General features: G+C 39.6%; 1 protein-coding gene across 5 annotated transcripts in view; it reads right to left on the bottom strand.

Moving 5' to 3' along the window:
• The window catches only part of TAMM41 (TAM41 mitochondrial translocator assembly and maintenance homolog), a 55039-nt gene that overhangs the window by 12406 nt on the left and 23998 nt on the right, over positions 1-18635 (bottom strand). For all 5 annotated transcript variants that reach the window (XM_030840849.3, XM_060307503.2, XM_060307502.2 and 2 more), the window contains one exon: positions 13882-14027. In XM_030840849.3, coding sequence (XP_030696709.1) covers positions 13882-14027 — 146 coding nt within the window. The remainder of the gene's footprint in view (positions 1-13881; positions 14028-18635) is intronic.

Raw genomic sequence — 18635 nt, 5'->3', positions numbered from 1 at the left:
TTGGAAACCTGTGAATCAAAAGTTATCCATAGAGCTAAGCCCACACCCAGCTTCCCTAACTCCTAGTCTAATATATTTTACGTCATGGAACTAAATTTTTCCAAAATCATGTAAACATGACTCCCTGCCAAGGTGAAAAGCAGTACCACTGCCCTCAGCAGCTCATCACATTATTCTCCCAGTAAGAATCTGTCTTGTATTCTTTCAACAAGCGTTTAGGTTTTAACTTTAAGAGAACAGTAAGAAAAAAGAATAGATACGTGAATGTATTAAATTTTAGATTTGGATTTTCCAGATATGACCAACTTTCTTAATAATTAGAATTCATTCATTCTACCACTTTTTCATTCAACAAATATTTACTGAGTATATGCCAATGTCTAGATTTTCTAGTTTTATCTATAAATCTATGCAAAAAAGAAGAAAATGCTATTATATAGTGGCTTCAATAAGGTGAAGGTTTTTTTAACCTAAATATTTCATATTTATCATGGAGATGGTCCTAAATTCACAGGATTCAACCTCCACTTAGCTTTGGCTAGATAAATGACAAAAAATGTGAATATTTCTGTAAAAGATGCTAGAAATGACATTTATAGACTCATATTTTGGGGCCAAGTATTGAGATTAGTCACTAGGATCTTATATTTCAAGGCTTTACCTATGAGACTTCCAGGAATTTTAGAGATGCCAAAATGGCTGAGTAATATGAGGAATTAGAAAACAGTTATTTGCCACTGCTTTCTCTTGAGGAAAAGAATGCACTGGAGGTTTTGTTTGAAAGCATGTGTTCCAAGACAAAATATTAGGTGACATGTTCAAATAAATTGCAAAATTTTAATTATCCTTACTCTTCAATTCTCATTAAAACACAAAAGTGAAAGCATTCAGTTAAATTATGAGTCAAATTGCATTTTAAAAGCAGACATGGAAAACACCACATGTTCTATGATTCTATTTACAGGAAGTATCTAGAAGAGGCAAATCCGCGGAGTCAGAAAGTAGATTAGTGGCTGCCTGCCGGGAGGGGAAGCTAGGTACTGCTACTGGGCATGGGGTTGCTTTTTGGAGTGATGAAAATGTTGTAAAACTAGATTGTGGTGATGGTTGCACAACTGTGTAAACAGACTAAAAACCACCGAATTTTACAGTATGTAAATTATATCTCAATAAGGCTGATGTTTTAAAAAAGCAGATATGGGCATATGATAGTGGATGCTGTGTTGCACCGACCACATCCTGGCTTTGGGGCAAGGTACTCATTCTGCCAGCTGCTGGGAAAGTTGGCTGACTCCCTCCCTCAGAGTCCCTCCCGCAACTGTCCTCAGGCAAAGGGAGCTGCCTGTATCCAAAGACTGGAAAATGCAGGAGTCCAAAGGCTTGGTCTCTTTGCCCCAAGTGGGGACAGCTAGGAAGGGCCATCGAGCTCCACAGTGCCATCACAGGATCAGATGGAGTCTTTGTTTCTAATCTCCCCAATCCTGATCCTACACAACTGGTACCAAGAGTGGTCCTGGAAAGCACATTCTCAGACAGCATTTTGGAGCTATCGCAGTGCAGAAGGCCAAGTGGAAGCCTCTGAAGCTGCCGTTCTCACCCCCTGGCCAAAAGAGTAATGAAAAAACAAAACCACATCACAGGAGGAATGGCAGAGATTAATGCCACCTATAGGCCTGCAGGATGCAGGGGTGTGATGTTTAATTTTGTATGTCAACTTGGCTAGGCTATAGGGCCTAGTTGCTTGGTTAAACTTTAGTCCAGATGTTACTGCAAAGGTATCTTTTTAAGCCAGTAGACTTTGAGTAGCAGATGACCCCCGTTAACATGGATGGGCCTCATCCAGTCAGTTGAAGGCCTTATGAAAAAAGACTAAAGTTTCCTGAGGAAGAAGGAAGTCTGCCTCCAGATTGCCCTCGGGCTCAAGAGTACAACACGCTCTTCCCTGGGTCTCCGGCCTGCTGGCTTGCCCTGCAAATTTCAAACTTGCCAACCCTCACAACTCTGTGAGTTAATTCCCTAAAATACATCTTTCTCTATATATCCTATTGGTCCTGTTTCTCTGGAGAACCCTGACTAATACTAGAGCTGACGGTCCCATCATGTCTCCACTGAGTCTGGCCTTCACAAAATCCAAATGGATTCTGGCAGATGGTAGCAGACCACCACAAACTCAACCAAGTAGAAGCCCCGCTGTACCAGCTGTGGCAGATGTGGGAAGTCTGCTGAAGCGTATCAGCAGAGCCTCAGGTGTCTGGACGGGGCCACAGGCCTGGCGAGCGCATTCTCTGCCATCCACAGAGCAAGGAGGATGAGAAGCAGCTCGCGGCCGCACAGGACAGACCAGAGTGCGCCTTACCACCTGCCTCAGGGCCGTGTTAACTCCCCCACCCTGTCATAAGATATTCAAAGAAAACCAGACTGTTTGGATACTCTGTATAATCTCACTGGTCCACCACATCAATGACACGTTGCTGCTGTCACCTGGTGAGCGCTAAAGGGCAAGTACACTGGAGGCCTTGGGAGATATATGCACCCCAGCGGGTAAAAGATAAACCTCATGAATTGTGAGAGCACACCACATCAGGGAGGAGTTTAGGGGTCAAGTGACCTGGAGCTCTGGGACAGCCTCTCCAAAGTAAAGATCAACTTACGGCATCTCGTACCTCTCACCACTAAGAAGGAAGCACACTGCCTGATAGGCTTCTTCAGGTCCTAGATGCAGCATATTCCACACTTGGGAATAATGCTCAGAGCCATTTACCCAGCGATATAAAAGGATGCAAGGTCTGTGAGGGGCAAGAGCAAAAACGAGCCCTGCGATAGATACAGGCAGCAGGGTAAGCAGCCCTCCACCACGTGGGCACACCTCCCTGTAAACTATGGTACTAAAGGCCTCCTCAGTGTACAGAGAAGCCAGGGGAAGTTACAGTGGGCTCCCAGTGGGAGATCACAATGGAGACTGCTAGGGTTCTGGAGCAAGGCCACGCCACCTGTAGTGAAGAACCACACACCATTTGAAATCAGCTCCTAGATGCTACACCCCGGCAGAGACAGAGCTTCTAACCATGGGACATCAAATGACCATGTATCAAGAACTGCCCATTATGAACTGGGATCTGCCAGATTCACCAAGTCATAAGGTCACGAAGCTCAAGAGCAATCCACTGCAGGACGTAAGAGATACACCAGCATTGGACGTGCGCAAGGCCAGAGGGCACAAGTCAGCTGCACAAACAGGAAACCCAGACCCCCATCATTTCCACTGTTGCACCAGCACATAATGTTCTACTTCTCCACTGGCTCATGCACACGGCTACAAGGAGGCTTTTGGAGGAGGATAAAGGATGGGCTTGCTTCATGGATGATTTGGCTTGAAGTATGTACGGGGTGAAAATGATGCATTACAGCCGCACCCAGGGATGGCCCTGGAAGACACTGATGAGGAGCCATCGTCCCAGTGAGTACGCTGCAGGTGGCACAGCTGGTTACCCACTTTACATGGAAAAGTGGCCCAAGATAAGAATATACAAAGACTCAAAGAGTGGACAATGGTTCACTGGTTGGTTAGGGACCTAAAAGGAAGAAGATTAGAAGGTGGAAGACAGGATCTGGGGGGAAGAGGCATGTGGATGGACCTATGGGAGGGGACACAAAGTATGAAGATCTTTGTATTGTACGTTAATGCTTCCATCTGAGAGCATCCAACACAGAAGAAGCAACAACAACCAAAAGAACAATTTAGCCAGTTGATTCAACAGGCTCTTTCATCCCAGTGATGGCATAACGGCTTGTAGCAGGAGTAGTGGGCGGGAGAGATAGAGGCTCTGCCCAGATCCAATATCAGGGGCTTCTCCTCACCAAGGCTGACTGAGCCACTGCTGTGGTTGAAAGTCTATCCTGACAGCAACAGAGGCCAACACTGAGATCCTCATAACACGACCATCTCCTGAGACTAACCAGCCACTTGGTGATAAGTTGACTACACTGGATCCCTTCCACCTGGGAACGGGCAGCAACTCCTCTTGCCTGGAAGTGACTCATATTCTAAGCATGGGCTTGCCTTTCCTGCCCACAGGACTCAGCCAATACCACTGTACAGGGCTCACAGGGCACAGGTGCAGGATGGGCACAGGATCACGGCTCCACTGTTCCTACCACACAGTGTGCCAGAGCTGCCAGCCTGGGAGAGCAGTAGTTCTCAAAAGGGGGACATTTTTGGCCCCTACAACAAAGAATTATTCAGCCTAAGATGTCAATAGTGTCACTACTGAAAAACCCAATGAAAGAGCTTTGAAGAAGAGCTGAGCAACAGCTTAGAGATGATACCCTGTGAGAGTGGGGCACAGTATATACCCTAAATTCATGGCCGTTATAGAGTACTATGTTCCCAACTGCTAGACTACATGAGTCTGGGAACCACGGGGTAAAAGGAGAAACAGCCTTGCTTACTGTCATTCCCAGGGACCACCTGGGCCATCTGTGCTTCCCACCTCCACAACTTTAGGACTGTGGGTCTAGAGATCCTAGTTTCAAAAGAAGAAATGCTTCTCCCAGAGGACACAGTAAGCATCCTATTAAACTTAAAGCTATGAGAGGGAAGACAGCAGAAGCAACAAGAACTACAATCCTGCAGCTTGTAGAACGAAAACCACATTCACAGAAAGATAGACAAGATGAAAACACAGAGGGCTATGTACCAGATGAAGCAACAAGATAAACCCCCAGAAAAACAACTAAATGAAGCAGAGATAGGAAACCTTCCAGAAAAAGAATTCAGAATAATGATAGTAAAGATGATCCAGGACCTCAGAAAAATAATGAAGGCAAAGATCGAGAAGACTCAAGAAATGTTTAACAAAGACCTAGGAGATTTAAGGAACAAACAAACAGAAATGGACAATACAATAACTGAAATGAAAAATACACTAGAAGGAATCAATAGCAGAATAACTGAGGCAAAAGAATGGAAAAGTGACCTGGAAGGCAGAATGGTGGAATTCACTGCCGTGGAACAGAATAAAGAAAAAAGAATGAAAAGAAACGAAGACAGCCTAAGAGACCTCTGGGACAACATTAAACACAACAACATTTGCATTACAGGGGTCCCAGAAGGAGAAGAGAGAGAGAAAACACCTGAGAAAATATTTTAAGAGATTATAGTCGAAAACTTCCCTAACATGGGAAAGGAAATAGCCACCCAAGTCCAGGAAGCACAGAGAGTCCCAGGCAGGACAAACCCAAGGAGAAACACACCAAGACACATAGTAATCAAACTGACAAAAATTAAAGACAAAGAAAAATTATTGAAAGCAATAAGGGAAAAATGACAAATAACATACAATGGAACTCTAAGGTTAACAGCTGATTTCTCAGCAGAAGCTCTACAAGCCAGAGGGAGCGGCATGATATATTTAAAGTGATCAAATGGAAGAACCTACAACCAAGATTATTCTACCCAACAAGTATCTCATTCAGATTTGACGGAGAAATCAAAAGGTTTATAGACAAGCAAAATCTAAGAGAATTCAGCACCACCAAACCCGCTCTACAACCAGCTCTACAACTAAAGGAACTTCTCTAAGTGGAAACAGAAGAGAAGAAAAGGACCTACAAAAACAAACCCCCCCAAATTAAGAAAATGGTAATAGGAACATACATATCGATAATTACCTTAAACATGAATGGATTAAATGGTCCAACCAAAAGACACAGGCTCGCTGAAGGGATACAAAAACAAGACCCATGTATATGCCGTCTACAAGAGCCCCGCTAGGGACACCTACAGACTGAAAGTGAGGGGATGGAAAAAGATATTCCATGCAAATGGAAATCAAAAGAAAGCTGGAGTAGCAATACTCATATCAGATAAAATAGATGTTAAAATAAAGAATGTTACAAGACACAAGGAAGGACACTACATAATGATCAAGGGATCAATCCAACAGGAGACTATAACAACTATAAACATATATGCACCCAACATAAGAGCACCTCAACATAAGGCAACTGCTAACAGCTATAAAAGAGGAAATCGACAGTAACACAATAATAGTGGGGGACTTTAACACCTCACTTACACCAATGGACAGATCAACCAAACAGAAAATTAAAAGGAAACACAAGCTTTAAATGACACAATAGACCAGATAGATTTAATTGATATTTATAGGACATTCCATCCAAAAACAGCAGATTACACTTTCTTCTCAAGTGCACATGGAACATTCTCCAGGATAGATCACATCTTGGGTCACAAATCAAGCCTCAGTGAATTTAAGAATTTTGAAATCATATCAAGCATGTTTTCTGACCACAGTGCTATGAAATTAGAAATCAATTACAGGGGAAAAACCGTAAAAAACACAAACACATGGAGGCTAAACAATACATTACTAAATAACCAAGAGATCACTGAAGAAATAAAAAAGGAAATCAAAAAAAACCTAGAGACAAATGACAACAAAACCACGACGATCCAAAATCTACGGGATGCAGCAAAAGCAGTTCTAAGAGGGACGTTTAGGGCAATACAAGCCTACCTCAAGAAACAGGAAAAATCTCAAATAAACAATCTAACCTTACACCTAAAGGAACTAGAGAAAGAAGAACAAACAAAACCCAAAGTTAGTAGAAGGAAGAAATCATAAAGATCAGAGCAGAAATAAATGAAATAGAAACAAAGAAAACAATAGCAAAGATCAATAAAACTAAAAGCTGGTTCTTTGAGAAGATAAACAAAATTGATAAACCACTGGCTAGACTCAGCAAGAAAAAGAGGAGAGGACTCAAATCAATAAAATTAGAAATGAAAAAGGAGAAGTTTCAACAGATGCCGCAGAAATACAAAGCATCTTATGAGACTACGACAAACAACTCTATGCCAATAAAATGGACAACCTGGAAGAAATGGACAAATTCTTTGAAAGGTATAACCTTCCAAGACTGAACCAGGAAGAAACAGAAAATCTGAACAGACCAATCACAAGTAATGAAATTGAAAGTGTGATTAAAAATCTTCCAAGAAAAAAAAGTCCAGGACTAGATGGCTTCACAGGTGAATTCTATCAAACATTTAGAGAAGAGCTAACACCCATCCTTCTCAAACTCTTCCAAAAAATTGCAGAGGAAGGAACACTCCCAAACTCATTCTACAAGGCCACCATCACCCTGATACCCAAATCAGACACAGATATTACAAAAAAAGAAAATTACAGACCGATATCACTGATGAATACAGATGCAAAAATCCTCAACAAAATACTAGCAAACAGAATCCAACAACACATTAAAAGGATCATACACCATGATCAAGTGGGATTTATCCCAGGGATGCAAGGATTCTTCAATATATGCAAATCGATCAATGTGATACACCATTATTAACAATTTGAAGAATAAAAACCATATGATCATCTCAATAGATGCAGAAAAAGCTTTTGAGAAAATTCAACACCCATTTATGATAAAAACCCTCCAGAAAGTGGGCATAGAGGGAACCTACCTCAACATAATAAAGGCCATATACGACAAACCCACAGCAAACATCATTCTCAATGGCGAAAAACTGAAAGCATTTGCTCTAAGATCAGGAACAAGACAAGGATATCCACTCTTGCCACTCCTATTCAATATAGCTTTGGAAGTCCTAGCCACGGCAATCAGAGAAGAAAAAAGAAATAAAAGGAATACAAATTGGAAAAGAAGAAGTAAAACTGTCACTGTTTGCAGATGACATGATACTACACATAGAGAATTCTAAAGATGCCACCAGAAAACTACTAGAGCTAATCAGTGAACTTGGTAAAGTTGCAGGATACAAAATTAATGCACAGAAGTCTCTTGCATTCCTATACACTAATGATGAAAAATCTGAAAGAGAAATTAAGGAAACACTCCCATTTACCACTGCAACAAAAATAATAAAATACCTAGGAATAAACCTACCTAGGGAGACAAAAGACCTGTACGCAGAAAACTATGACACTGATGAAAGTAATTAAAGATGATACAAACAGTTGGATAGATATAGCATGTTCTTGGATTGGAAGAATCAATATTCTTCCTATCCAGGAACATGGAAAATGACTATACTACCCAAAGCAATCTACAGATTCAATGTAATCCCTATCAAATTACCAATGGTATTTTTTACAGAACTAGAACAAAAAAACCTTAAAATTCGTATGGAGACACAGAAGATCCCGAATAGCAAAAGCAGTCTTGAGGGGAAAAAACGGAGCTGGAGGAATCAGACTCCTTGACTTCAGATTATACTACAAAGCTACAGTAATCAAGACAATATGGTACTGGCACTGGCACAAAAACAGAAATACAGATCAATGGAACAAGATAGAAAGCCACACACTTATGGTCAACTAATCTATGACAAAGGAGGCAAGGATATACAATGGAGAAAAGCGTCTCTTCAATAAGTGGTGCTGGGAAAACTGGACAGCTACATGTAAAAGAATGAAATCACAACACTCCCTAACTCCATACACAAAAAGAAACTCAAAATGGATTAGAGACCTAAATGTAAGACCAGACACTATAAAACTCTTAGAGGAAAACATAGGAAGAACACTGTTTGACATAAATCAGCACAAGATCTTTTTTGACCCACCTCCTAGAGAAATGGAAATAAAACCAAAAATAAAAAAATGGGACCTAATGAAACTTCAAAGCTTTTGCACAGCAAAGAAAACATAAACAAGACGAAAAGACAACCCTCAGAATGGGAGAAAATATTTGCAAATGAATCAACGGACAAAGGATTAATCTCCAAAATATATAAACAGCTCATGCAGCTCAATATTAAAAAAACAAACAACCCTATAAAAAATGGGTAGAAGACCTAAATAGACATTTCTCCAAAGAAGACATACAGATGGCCAAGAAGCACATGAAAAGCTGCTCAACATCACTAATTATTAGAGAAATGCAAATCAAAACTACAATTTTGCAATGAGGTATCACCTCACACAGTTAGAATGGGCATCATCAGAATATCTACAATCAATCAATGCTGGAGAGGATGTGGAGAAAAGGGAACCCCCTTGCACTGCTGGTGGGAATGTCAATTGATACAGCCACTATGGAAAACAGTATGGAGGTTCCTTAAAAAACTAAAAACAGAATTACCATATGAACCAGCAATCCCACTACTGGGCATATACCCAGAGAAAACTGTAATTCAAAAAGACACATGCACCTCAATGTTCACTACAACACTATTTACAATAGCCAGGTCATGGAAGCAACCTAAATGCCCATCAACAGACGAATTGATAAAGAAGATGTGGTACATATATACAATGGAATATTACTCAGCCATAAAAAGGAATGAAATTGGGTCATTTGTAGAGACGTGGATGGACCTAGAGACTGTCATACAGAGTGAAGTCAGTCAGAAATAGAAAAAGAAATATCGTATATTAATGCATATATATGGAACCTAGAAAAATGGCACAGATGAACCGGTTTGCAGGGCAGAAATAGAGATACAGATGTAGAGAACAAAAAGTATGGATACCAAGGAGGGGAAAGTCACAGGGGGTGGTGGTGGTGTGATGAATTGGGACATTGGGATTGACATATATACACTAATATGTACAAAATGGATAACTAATTAAAAACAAACAAACTTAAAGCTATAACTGCCATCCAATCACTTTAGAATCCCAGGCAGACAAGAAGTCCAGAAGACAAAGAAATGAATCACCATACTAGCAGAAATAATTAAACCTGACCATCAGGAGGTAGGGCTGCTGGTACACATCTCTTATTACCTCTTGCCCAACTTTGATGGTAAATGGAAAGTGTAGTAGCTACAGTCCAAGATGGGCATGGTGACCAGAGTCTCAGACTCCTCAGGGATGAGAGTCTGGGCCACCTCACCTAGCTAGACCAGCCTAAATGCTAGAAAGGGTGAGGGGAATTTGGAATGGGCAGCAGAGGCGGGAGAAGATGGGTATCAGTGGCAGCTTTAAGATTAGATGCATCTCTGGGAACTGAAGCTCAGCCCACTCATCTTATTCTTGTGCATTTCCCCACAATAAGAAGCCAGTTAGAACATAGACCATCCAGGCTTTCAGAGGCCAAACTGAGGGATTTGGAAGTTTATTTTCACAGTTAAAGGAAATTCCCAGCTGTTTTCTCTTGCTCAGTTTCTAAAAGTTGGCAGCTAGGCACATTATCTTTCCCTATCCTCTAACCAGAGAGTAGATGATGTCTCTTTGGAGAAATTCTACAAATACTGAAACTTGGGGTCCTCCAATGAAACAGCCAGGTCCTTGTCCCAAATCCTATAGTGAAGCTCACTAGCTGACATGCTCTATCTATCACAAAGAACTCCCAGTCTGCATTTTTTAAACTGCCTTGCTCTTTAAAATACAGGCCACAAAGGATGTGCAAACATTTGAGAAAAGCTTCTAACACAACAGATGAGAGTGAATCCATAGAAAAAAAGGAACTAAGAGAAACAGAGACAATATAGGGAGCAAGAAAAAACTTCAAAAATTTTAATAAAGATCATTAAAGAGATGAGGAAAGATAATGCATTCATACAAGAACAGGATGCTATAAAAAAGAACATTCAGAGGAAATTAAAAATTCAAAAGAAGTGTTAGAAGATTGATTCAAACAATTCTTCTGGAAAACAGAACAAAACCCCAAAGAAACAGGAATGAGGGAAAGAAACAATCGAACAAGGAGGTCCAACAACCAACTAACAGGAATTCTAGAAAGAACAAGCTAAGAAAATGGATATGAAGAAATGATGAAAGAAAATTTCATTACAGAAATGATAAAAGAAAATTTCCTAGAACTGAAGCTCGTGAATTTCCAAAAGAGGCTCATGAAATGCCAGACTAATAAATGAAAAACATGGGAATTCCCTGGCATTCCACCAGTTAGGACTCCACGCTTCCACTGCAGGGGGCAAGGGTTTGATCCCTGGTTGGGGAACTAAGACCCCATAAGCTGCATGGTGCAGCCATAAAACTAATAGTAATTTTAAAAATAAATGAAAAACATACACACAAAGACAAAGGCAAATCATCATGAAATTTAAGAATACTGGAAAAAAGGAAAAGATCCTAAATACTGTCAGAGAGATTAAAAAGGTCACATCCAAAGGATAGGGAATCTGAATAGTGTTGGACATTTTATTTTTTTAATTCAAACAGAAAGTCACAAAAATTATAATCATCCTCATCAGTTCACTCAGTCCCATGTAATTAATTTTTTTTTCATTCTTGATTTTTGTTACCACTTTTATGAATTCATCAGTTTTCCATTAGAGCTATGAAAATCCTTATTCATTCAGTTCAGCAGTACAGTCAGTTACCAGAAACCTGTACTTGTCAGAGACTTTTCTATGAATTCCTTGAAGATGAAACCCTTTTATAGGAACATTTTTGCAAAAGCATCAGAGTACACCCAGAACTGTCTGTAAATGACAAAAGACTTAAAAATGACCACGGTTAAAGATTTGATGAAAGTTCATAATAATGCAATTGACAAGGAAATTTAGTTATTTCTGAGATATACACTTTAAAGTAATAACTAGAATTATGACTTATAACATTATACCAGAACATATAAGATTTTTAGAAATTTCATGTAATGTCTGAAACATTTATGTTAACATATTTCCATACAAATAACCCAAAGAAAGTTTAGTATTAGTTGTTTGTTTGTTGTTTTTTTATACTGCAGGTTCTTATTAGTCATCAATTTTATACACAGCAGTGTATACATGTCAATCCCAATCGTCCAATTCAGCACACCACCATCCCCACCCCGCCGCGGTTTTCCCCCCTTGGTGTCCATACGTTTGTTCTCTACATCTGTGTCTCAACTTCTGCCCTGCAAACTGGTTCCTCTGTACCATTTTTCTAGGTTCCACCTACATGTGTTAATATATGATATTTGTTTTTCTCTTTCTGACTTACCTCATTCTGTATGACAGTCTCTAGTGTGGGACTTCTGAATGTAACTCTAGAAGCTAGAATAAATGAAGCTGTGACTTAAAACTTCTGAGGGAAAATTACTTCCAGCCTAGAATTCTATATCTAGCTCAAACTATCAATCAGTGTGAGGTAGAATTTTCAGATGTACATGGTCTCAAAAAATTTACGTCCTTCACAACCTATGTTAGGAAGTACTAAAAGGTATACTTCATCAAAATTAAAGTGTAAATTGTGAAAGAGGAAAAGATCCAGTAAACCAAAAACTTGCAAAGGAGAGGGAAGAAATTCTCGGGTATTAATGAAGGAAAGTTTCAGGAGAAGAGCTGTGCATCAAGCCTAGAATGGAACCATACCCGAAAGGAACAGGGGACACAGGGCTCCAGGAAGAACGTCCCCAAGAACAGTAAGAAACAGAGAACACACGTGATGTGTTTGTCTACAGTGGAAGATGTTCTACAGGTCTGTAGCAGAATTTGAGGGTGAATTAGTTACAGGTACGTAGAAACTAAGCAAGTGAAAAAAATGAGACAGTGATTAACTCCAAGAAAAACAAAGTTGTACAGGAAAGGAAATTTCATAGTAGTATATCTTAGCAATGAAGAAAGTTATGTGTCACAATAAAGTAAATATCGACTATTACCCTAACCCAAAGTTATGTAATAACTATACATGGAGCATAAGCGGTGGAGGAGTGGGGGTGGGGGGTGGGGAGAGGAGGAGAGAGAGAAAGAGAGAGAGAGAATGTATGTGTGTTGATTGCGGTGCATAAGAGAGTAAAAAGTCCTCATTTTCCATAGAAAGATGACAAAAATAAAGTACAAGTTGAAAAAAATCAAGAATAACAATCAAACCATATTACTTAGAAATATGGAGGTAAACGTAAGAAGAATCAGTGAAGGAGACGAAAGCAGTTGCTCTGGGAAGTAGCACAGACAAGTAGGAAGGTGTACAGCAGGGAACTGCTGCTTTTTGTTACAAACCTTGGGGTGCCACCTGGTTTTTAAACAATATGTATGCATTACTTTGAGAAAAGTAAAAATTAAAAACAAAATACCTCAATCTAAAGCAAACATGGCAAAATCTGTTAACCTGAGTGGTGGGTATTCTGGGCATTCATGTTATTCTCCAACATTACATTTAAAATAATTCCTACTTTTTTAAAGTTTCCTTTCAGTTCTAGAAATGCCATTAACTTGTCATTCAACATAATATTAGTTGCCCCTATTATGTGGAAGAGGAAGAGCATTAAAAAAGTAAAATAGTATTCCTTAACTTAAAGATAAAAAAACTATGAATTCTATAGTTTAAAAAATCTTAAATCCAAATTACTTTTCTCAAAGGAAAGGCTCTTTGATTTTTCTTTTCAAAAAATTTAATATTTTGAAGAATGCCTTGAAAGAAAGTTTTGTTTGATGTATCAAAGAAAAGTTCCAAGACATGATACATATAACAAGTGGGGAAAAAACAAGCTTCAGAATAACCTGTATGAATACATTTATGTAAAATAAAACCAAACAAAAAAGACCAAACTGCTTCATACATGTGTATATGTACAAATACATACAAAAGTACATGCAACAAGATCTGGAAGAAAACATGCCAAACTGTTAATAAGGCTACCTCTGGGGAGGCAGGTGGGCTTGGGGATGGAAAGAAGGTAATTTCAGAGTTTATTTTCACTCATTTTTAATTAATAATTAACATACATAGTAAGAACTTCAAATGGCAAAAAAGACACACACAGTGAGGACCAGTCCCCACCTCCCCCCGCCTCATGTCAGCCCTTGGTCTCCTTCTCCAAAGGCAGCCTCTTATTACTAGTCACTTACTAGTCATTTGTGTACCTTTTAGCCTTATTTCAAATATACGGAAGAACATAAGTCCACAGGATTTCCCACAGATAGTTTACCTCCAGGCTGCCTTGCTGGATTTTATACACCACTTGGGGATTCTCCTGTAGAATGCTGCCGTAGAGCTCACGAAAATGGGCTATGTTGGGCTTCACAATATTCAACACTTTTGCCTTATCCTCTCCAACCACCATCCGAAAGTCACCTGGTTAAAACAAACAGAAAAACGAATTTTCCACTGCGAATTCACATTCTGACCTGTGAACTACAGTCCCCCAGCTGACACTGCACTAGTTCAACCTGGCAGGATCTCTCATTCAAAACACTTGCTTTTTCACCTTAAAACTGGGAACACAGTACCCCAGAAATGCAGGCACATGTTCGGGGGGAAAGAGAGCCTCTCAAATCGCAAAGCCCTTTAGCAGTTAAAATATAGTTACCTAAGTACAAAAGGTAGTCACCATTGAGAGGTTAATATGTGTTTGTTTTTCCAATGCAGAAGCTTCTGTATTTATAAACTTTCATCTTGTGAACAAAACTCTGCCTGTGACCAATCACAGAGATGGGGGCTGTGTGCCTCACCACAGCTGTGTCCTTGGTACTGCTTACTCAGCTTGGCCCTCTTGCTGTTTGCGTGAGGGCTTTTGAGGTGCTTTATGAATATAAATAACCTTATTATATTTGATAAGGGCAAGGTTTACATTTAAGATAAACTTTAAAGCAGATATAATTTAAAAAATTGCAAGTGGTGAACTTGCTGATCTTCTAGAGAAGCCAAGAGGCAACTGGGACTCCTGGGGACACAGACGCTGATGGTGGCCATTCTGAGGAGCTCATTCTACCATGAGGACACTGGTGCTGGCAAGTGCCATCTTGGAGTCCTCCCTCTAGCCTATTAGCACAAGGCCTGCTCATTACTGGGTCAGAACCAGCCCCAGGCCCTACAGCCAATCACCCTTGGACAAGCCCCAACCACCAGCAAGCCAGTGGCCACGACACTGGCAGGGCCTGACAGCTAACTGGGCCAGGGACCAGCCCTGCCTATGAGCATGCCCAAAGAAGTCAGCCCCACCACAAGAGAAGGGCCCATGTGGCCCATACAGGGGGCACCCCTATATAGTCCTGGTGACCAGAAGGAAGAGTGCTGCTGGGACCCACAGGACGTCTCCTACATAAGGCCACTCCTCCAAGATTGGGAAACATCCAGCATCACCCTGATGCCAAACCAAACAAGCAGGCAGCATCACCCTGATACCAAAACCAGACAAACATGCCACAAAAAGAAAGAAAAGAAGAGAAAAGAAAATTACAGGCCAACATTAATGATAAACTTAGATGTAAAAATCGTTAGCAAAATATCACCAAATCAAATTTAACAATGTATTAAAAGGATCACACACCATGATCAAGTGGGATTTATCCTAGGGATGCAACAATGGTTCAATATCTGCAAATTAATCAATGTGATACACCAGATTAACAAATTGAAAAATAAAAATCATATGATCATCTCAACTGATGCAGAAAAAGTTTTTGACAAAATTCAACGTCCATTTATGATCAAAACTCTCAACCAAGTAGGTATAGAGGAAACACACTGAACATAATAAAGGATATATATGATAAACATACAGCCAACATCATATTCAATGGTGAAAAGCTGAAAGCATTTCCTCTAAGATCAGGAATAAGACAAGGATGCCCACAGTCGCCACTTTGATTCAACCTGGCATTGGAAGTCCTAGCCACAGCAATCAGACAAGAAAAAGAGGTAAAGGGAATCCAAATTGGAAAGGAAGAAGGAAAACTGTCAGTGTTCGTAGATGACATGATACTACACATAGAAAATCTTAAAGTTGCCACCAAAAAGCTATTAGAACAAATGAATTAAGTTGAAGGATACAAAATTAATATACAGAAATCTGTTGCATTTCTATACACTAATAATGAAATATCAGAAAGATAAATTAAGAAAACAATCCCATTTACACTTCCATCAAAAAGAATAAAATACCTAGGAATAAATCTAACCAAGGAGGTAAAGGACTTGTACTCAGAAAACTATAAGACATTGATGAAATAAACTGAAGACTACACAAACGGAAAGATATACCATGCTCATGGATTGGAAGAGTTAATATTGTTAAAATGACCATACTACCCAAGGCAACCTACAGATTCAGTGCAATCCCTATCAAAGTACCAGTGGCATTTTTCACAGAACTAGAATGAATAATTCTAAAATTTATATGGAAACACAAAAGACCCCAAAAAGCCAAAGCAATCTTGAGAAAGAAGAACAAAGCTGGAGGTATCATGCGCCCTGATTTCCAATTACACTACAAAGCTACAGAAATTAAAACAGTATGGCACAGGCACAAAAACAGACACATAGATCAAAGGAACAGAACAGAGAGTGCAGAAATAGACCCACACTTACACATTCAATGAATCTATGACAAAGAACGCAAGAATATATCATGGGGAAAAGACAGTCTCTTCAATAAATGGTACTGGAAAACTGGATAGCTACATGCAAAAGAATGACACTGGACTTCTTTCTCACACCACATACAAAAATAAACTCAAAATGGATTAAAGACTTAAAAATAAGACCTGAAACCATAAAACTCTGTCCATATGAGCTTTAATATCAGTCTTAGCAATATTTTGGGGGGCTCTGTCTCCTCAGGCAAGGGACATAAAAGCAAAAATAAACAAATGGGACTACATCAAACTAAAAAGCTGTTGCACAGCAAAGGAAACTATCAACAAAATAGCAGTCTACTTAATGGGAAAAGATACTTGCAAATGATATATGCAACTCATACAACTCAACAACAAAAAAACCCAAACAACCTGATTAAAAAATGGGCTGCAGATCTGAATAGACATTTTTCCAAAGAAGTTTTATAAAGATGGCCAATAAACACCTGAAAAGATGCTCAAATCACTAATCATTAGGCAAATGCAAAATAAAGCCACACTGAGATACCACCTTACACCTGTCAGAATGGCTATCATCAAAAAGACTACAAGTAACAAGTGTTGGCAAGGATGTGGAAAAAAGGGAACCCTCATTCAGGAATGTAAATTAGTACAGCCACTACAGAAAACAGTATGAAGGTTCCTCAAAAAATTAAAAATAGAACTACTGTATGATCCAGGAATCCCACTTCTGGGTATTTTTCCAAAGAAAACAAAACACTAATTTGAAAAGATATATGCACTCCTATGTTCACTGCAGAATTATTTACAACTGCCAAGATATGGAAGCAACCTAAGTGCCCACTGATGGATGAATGGATAAAGAAGATGGGATATATATATATACACATACACACACACACAATGGAATATTAGCCATAAAAAAAGAATGAAATATTGCCATTTGAGACAACATGGATTGACCTATAGGGTATTATGCTAAGCAAAATAAGTCAGAGAAAGACAAATACTGTATGATTTCACTTATATGTGGAAACTGAAAAACAAAACAAACAACAAAACTGAAACAGACTCACAGATACAGAGAACAAACGTATGGTTGCCAAAGGGGATGGGGGAGAGAGATGAGTGAAATAGGTGAGAGAGAGTAAGAAGTATAAACTTCCATTTATAAAAGAAATGTCACAGGGATGTAATATACAGCATAGGGAATATAGTCAGTTACATTGTAATAACTATGTATGGTGATAGATGATAGCTAGACTTATCATGGTGATCATTTTGTAATGTATAAAAATATAAAATCACTGTGTTGTACATTGCAACTAATATAATATTGTAAGTCAATTATACTTCAATTAAAAAAAAAAGCACCAAAAGGCTGCCTCTACATGATGCCAAAGCATCTGGAAAAAAAGTATGAAATTTAGTTTAAGAAGAAAAAAGACTACGCTCAGTTTAAAGTTAAAAAAAATTGCAAGTGGTGAGAAATGAGGAACCTTACATTGGCCTGTGGAATGAACTGAGCTGCAAAATACTAATTCCAAAGGATAAAGAGCAACTTTTGAAACAACCTTAAAGTGCCCTACCCTGCCCAAGCCACTGGCAACCATCAGCAAGATATGGGGGCAAAAGAGTGATGAAATGGGAAAACTTGTGTGAATGCCTATTGGGCTAACGTTAACTCAGAAGAGGCTGGGCACACGTGAGGAACCCCTGGGGAAGCTTGGAGAAAGCCATGTGGCTGAAGCCTTTGCTGGGAAGATAGAAAGAAGTCTGGGGGAGGAGTGAGGTGGAAAGAGCAGGCAGATACCTCAGCTGCTGAGGAATCCCCTGGGGGGAGGGTGACAATGTAACTTATCATCCGAACTAGGTCACTTTTGAGGGTGAAGTGGGCAATGCAAAGTCATCAGGACAAGTATTAACTGGGCAAACCAGGACATGTGGTTACCCTCACCGATTTCTTTTCTTGGGAGCAGGGAAGGGAATCATCAAAATTATGACCAGCCACAGCAGATCTTCTAGAGCAAACTGTTGGTCTGTTTGGAAAAATAAAAAGATATCCAATAGTCAGTATGTACTTCAGTAAGGAATAAAATACACTGGATTTTTAAGCTTCAAAGGACCAACTTACACTACAATTTGGTAGAAAGCATGTGGGGACTATAAGCTTTGGAAAAAGAGTTACAAACAGCCTCTGGAACCCGACCTTTGTGAGATGAGGTCGGGACTGGTTAGAGCAGTGAGCTCAAGTGAATCCTGTCCTAACAAGCTGCTCAAATACAGACAAGACTGTTTTTTTCACTATTATTTTAAAGGGAAGAGAGTTACATAGTTAAACCCTGGGACGACTGCTAGTGAGGGT

This window comes from Globicephala melas, chromosome 11 (assembly GCF_963455315.2).
Source record: "Globicephala melas chromosome 11, mGloMel1.2, whole genome shotgun sequence".
Classification (NCBI taxonomy): domain Eukaryota; kingdom Metazoa; phylum Chordata; class Mammalia; order Artiodactyla; family Delphinidae; genus Globicephala; species Globicephala melas.
This window is presented reverse-complemented; position numbering and strand designations above follow the sequence as displayed.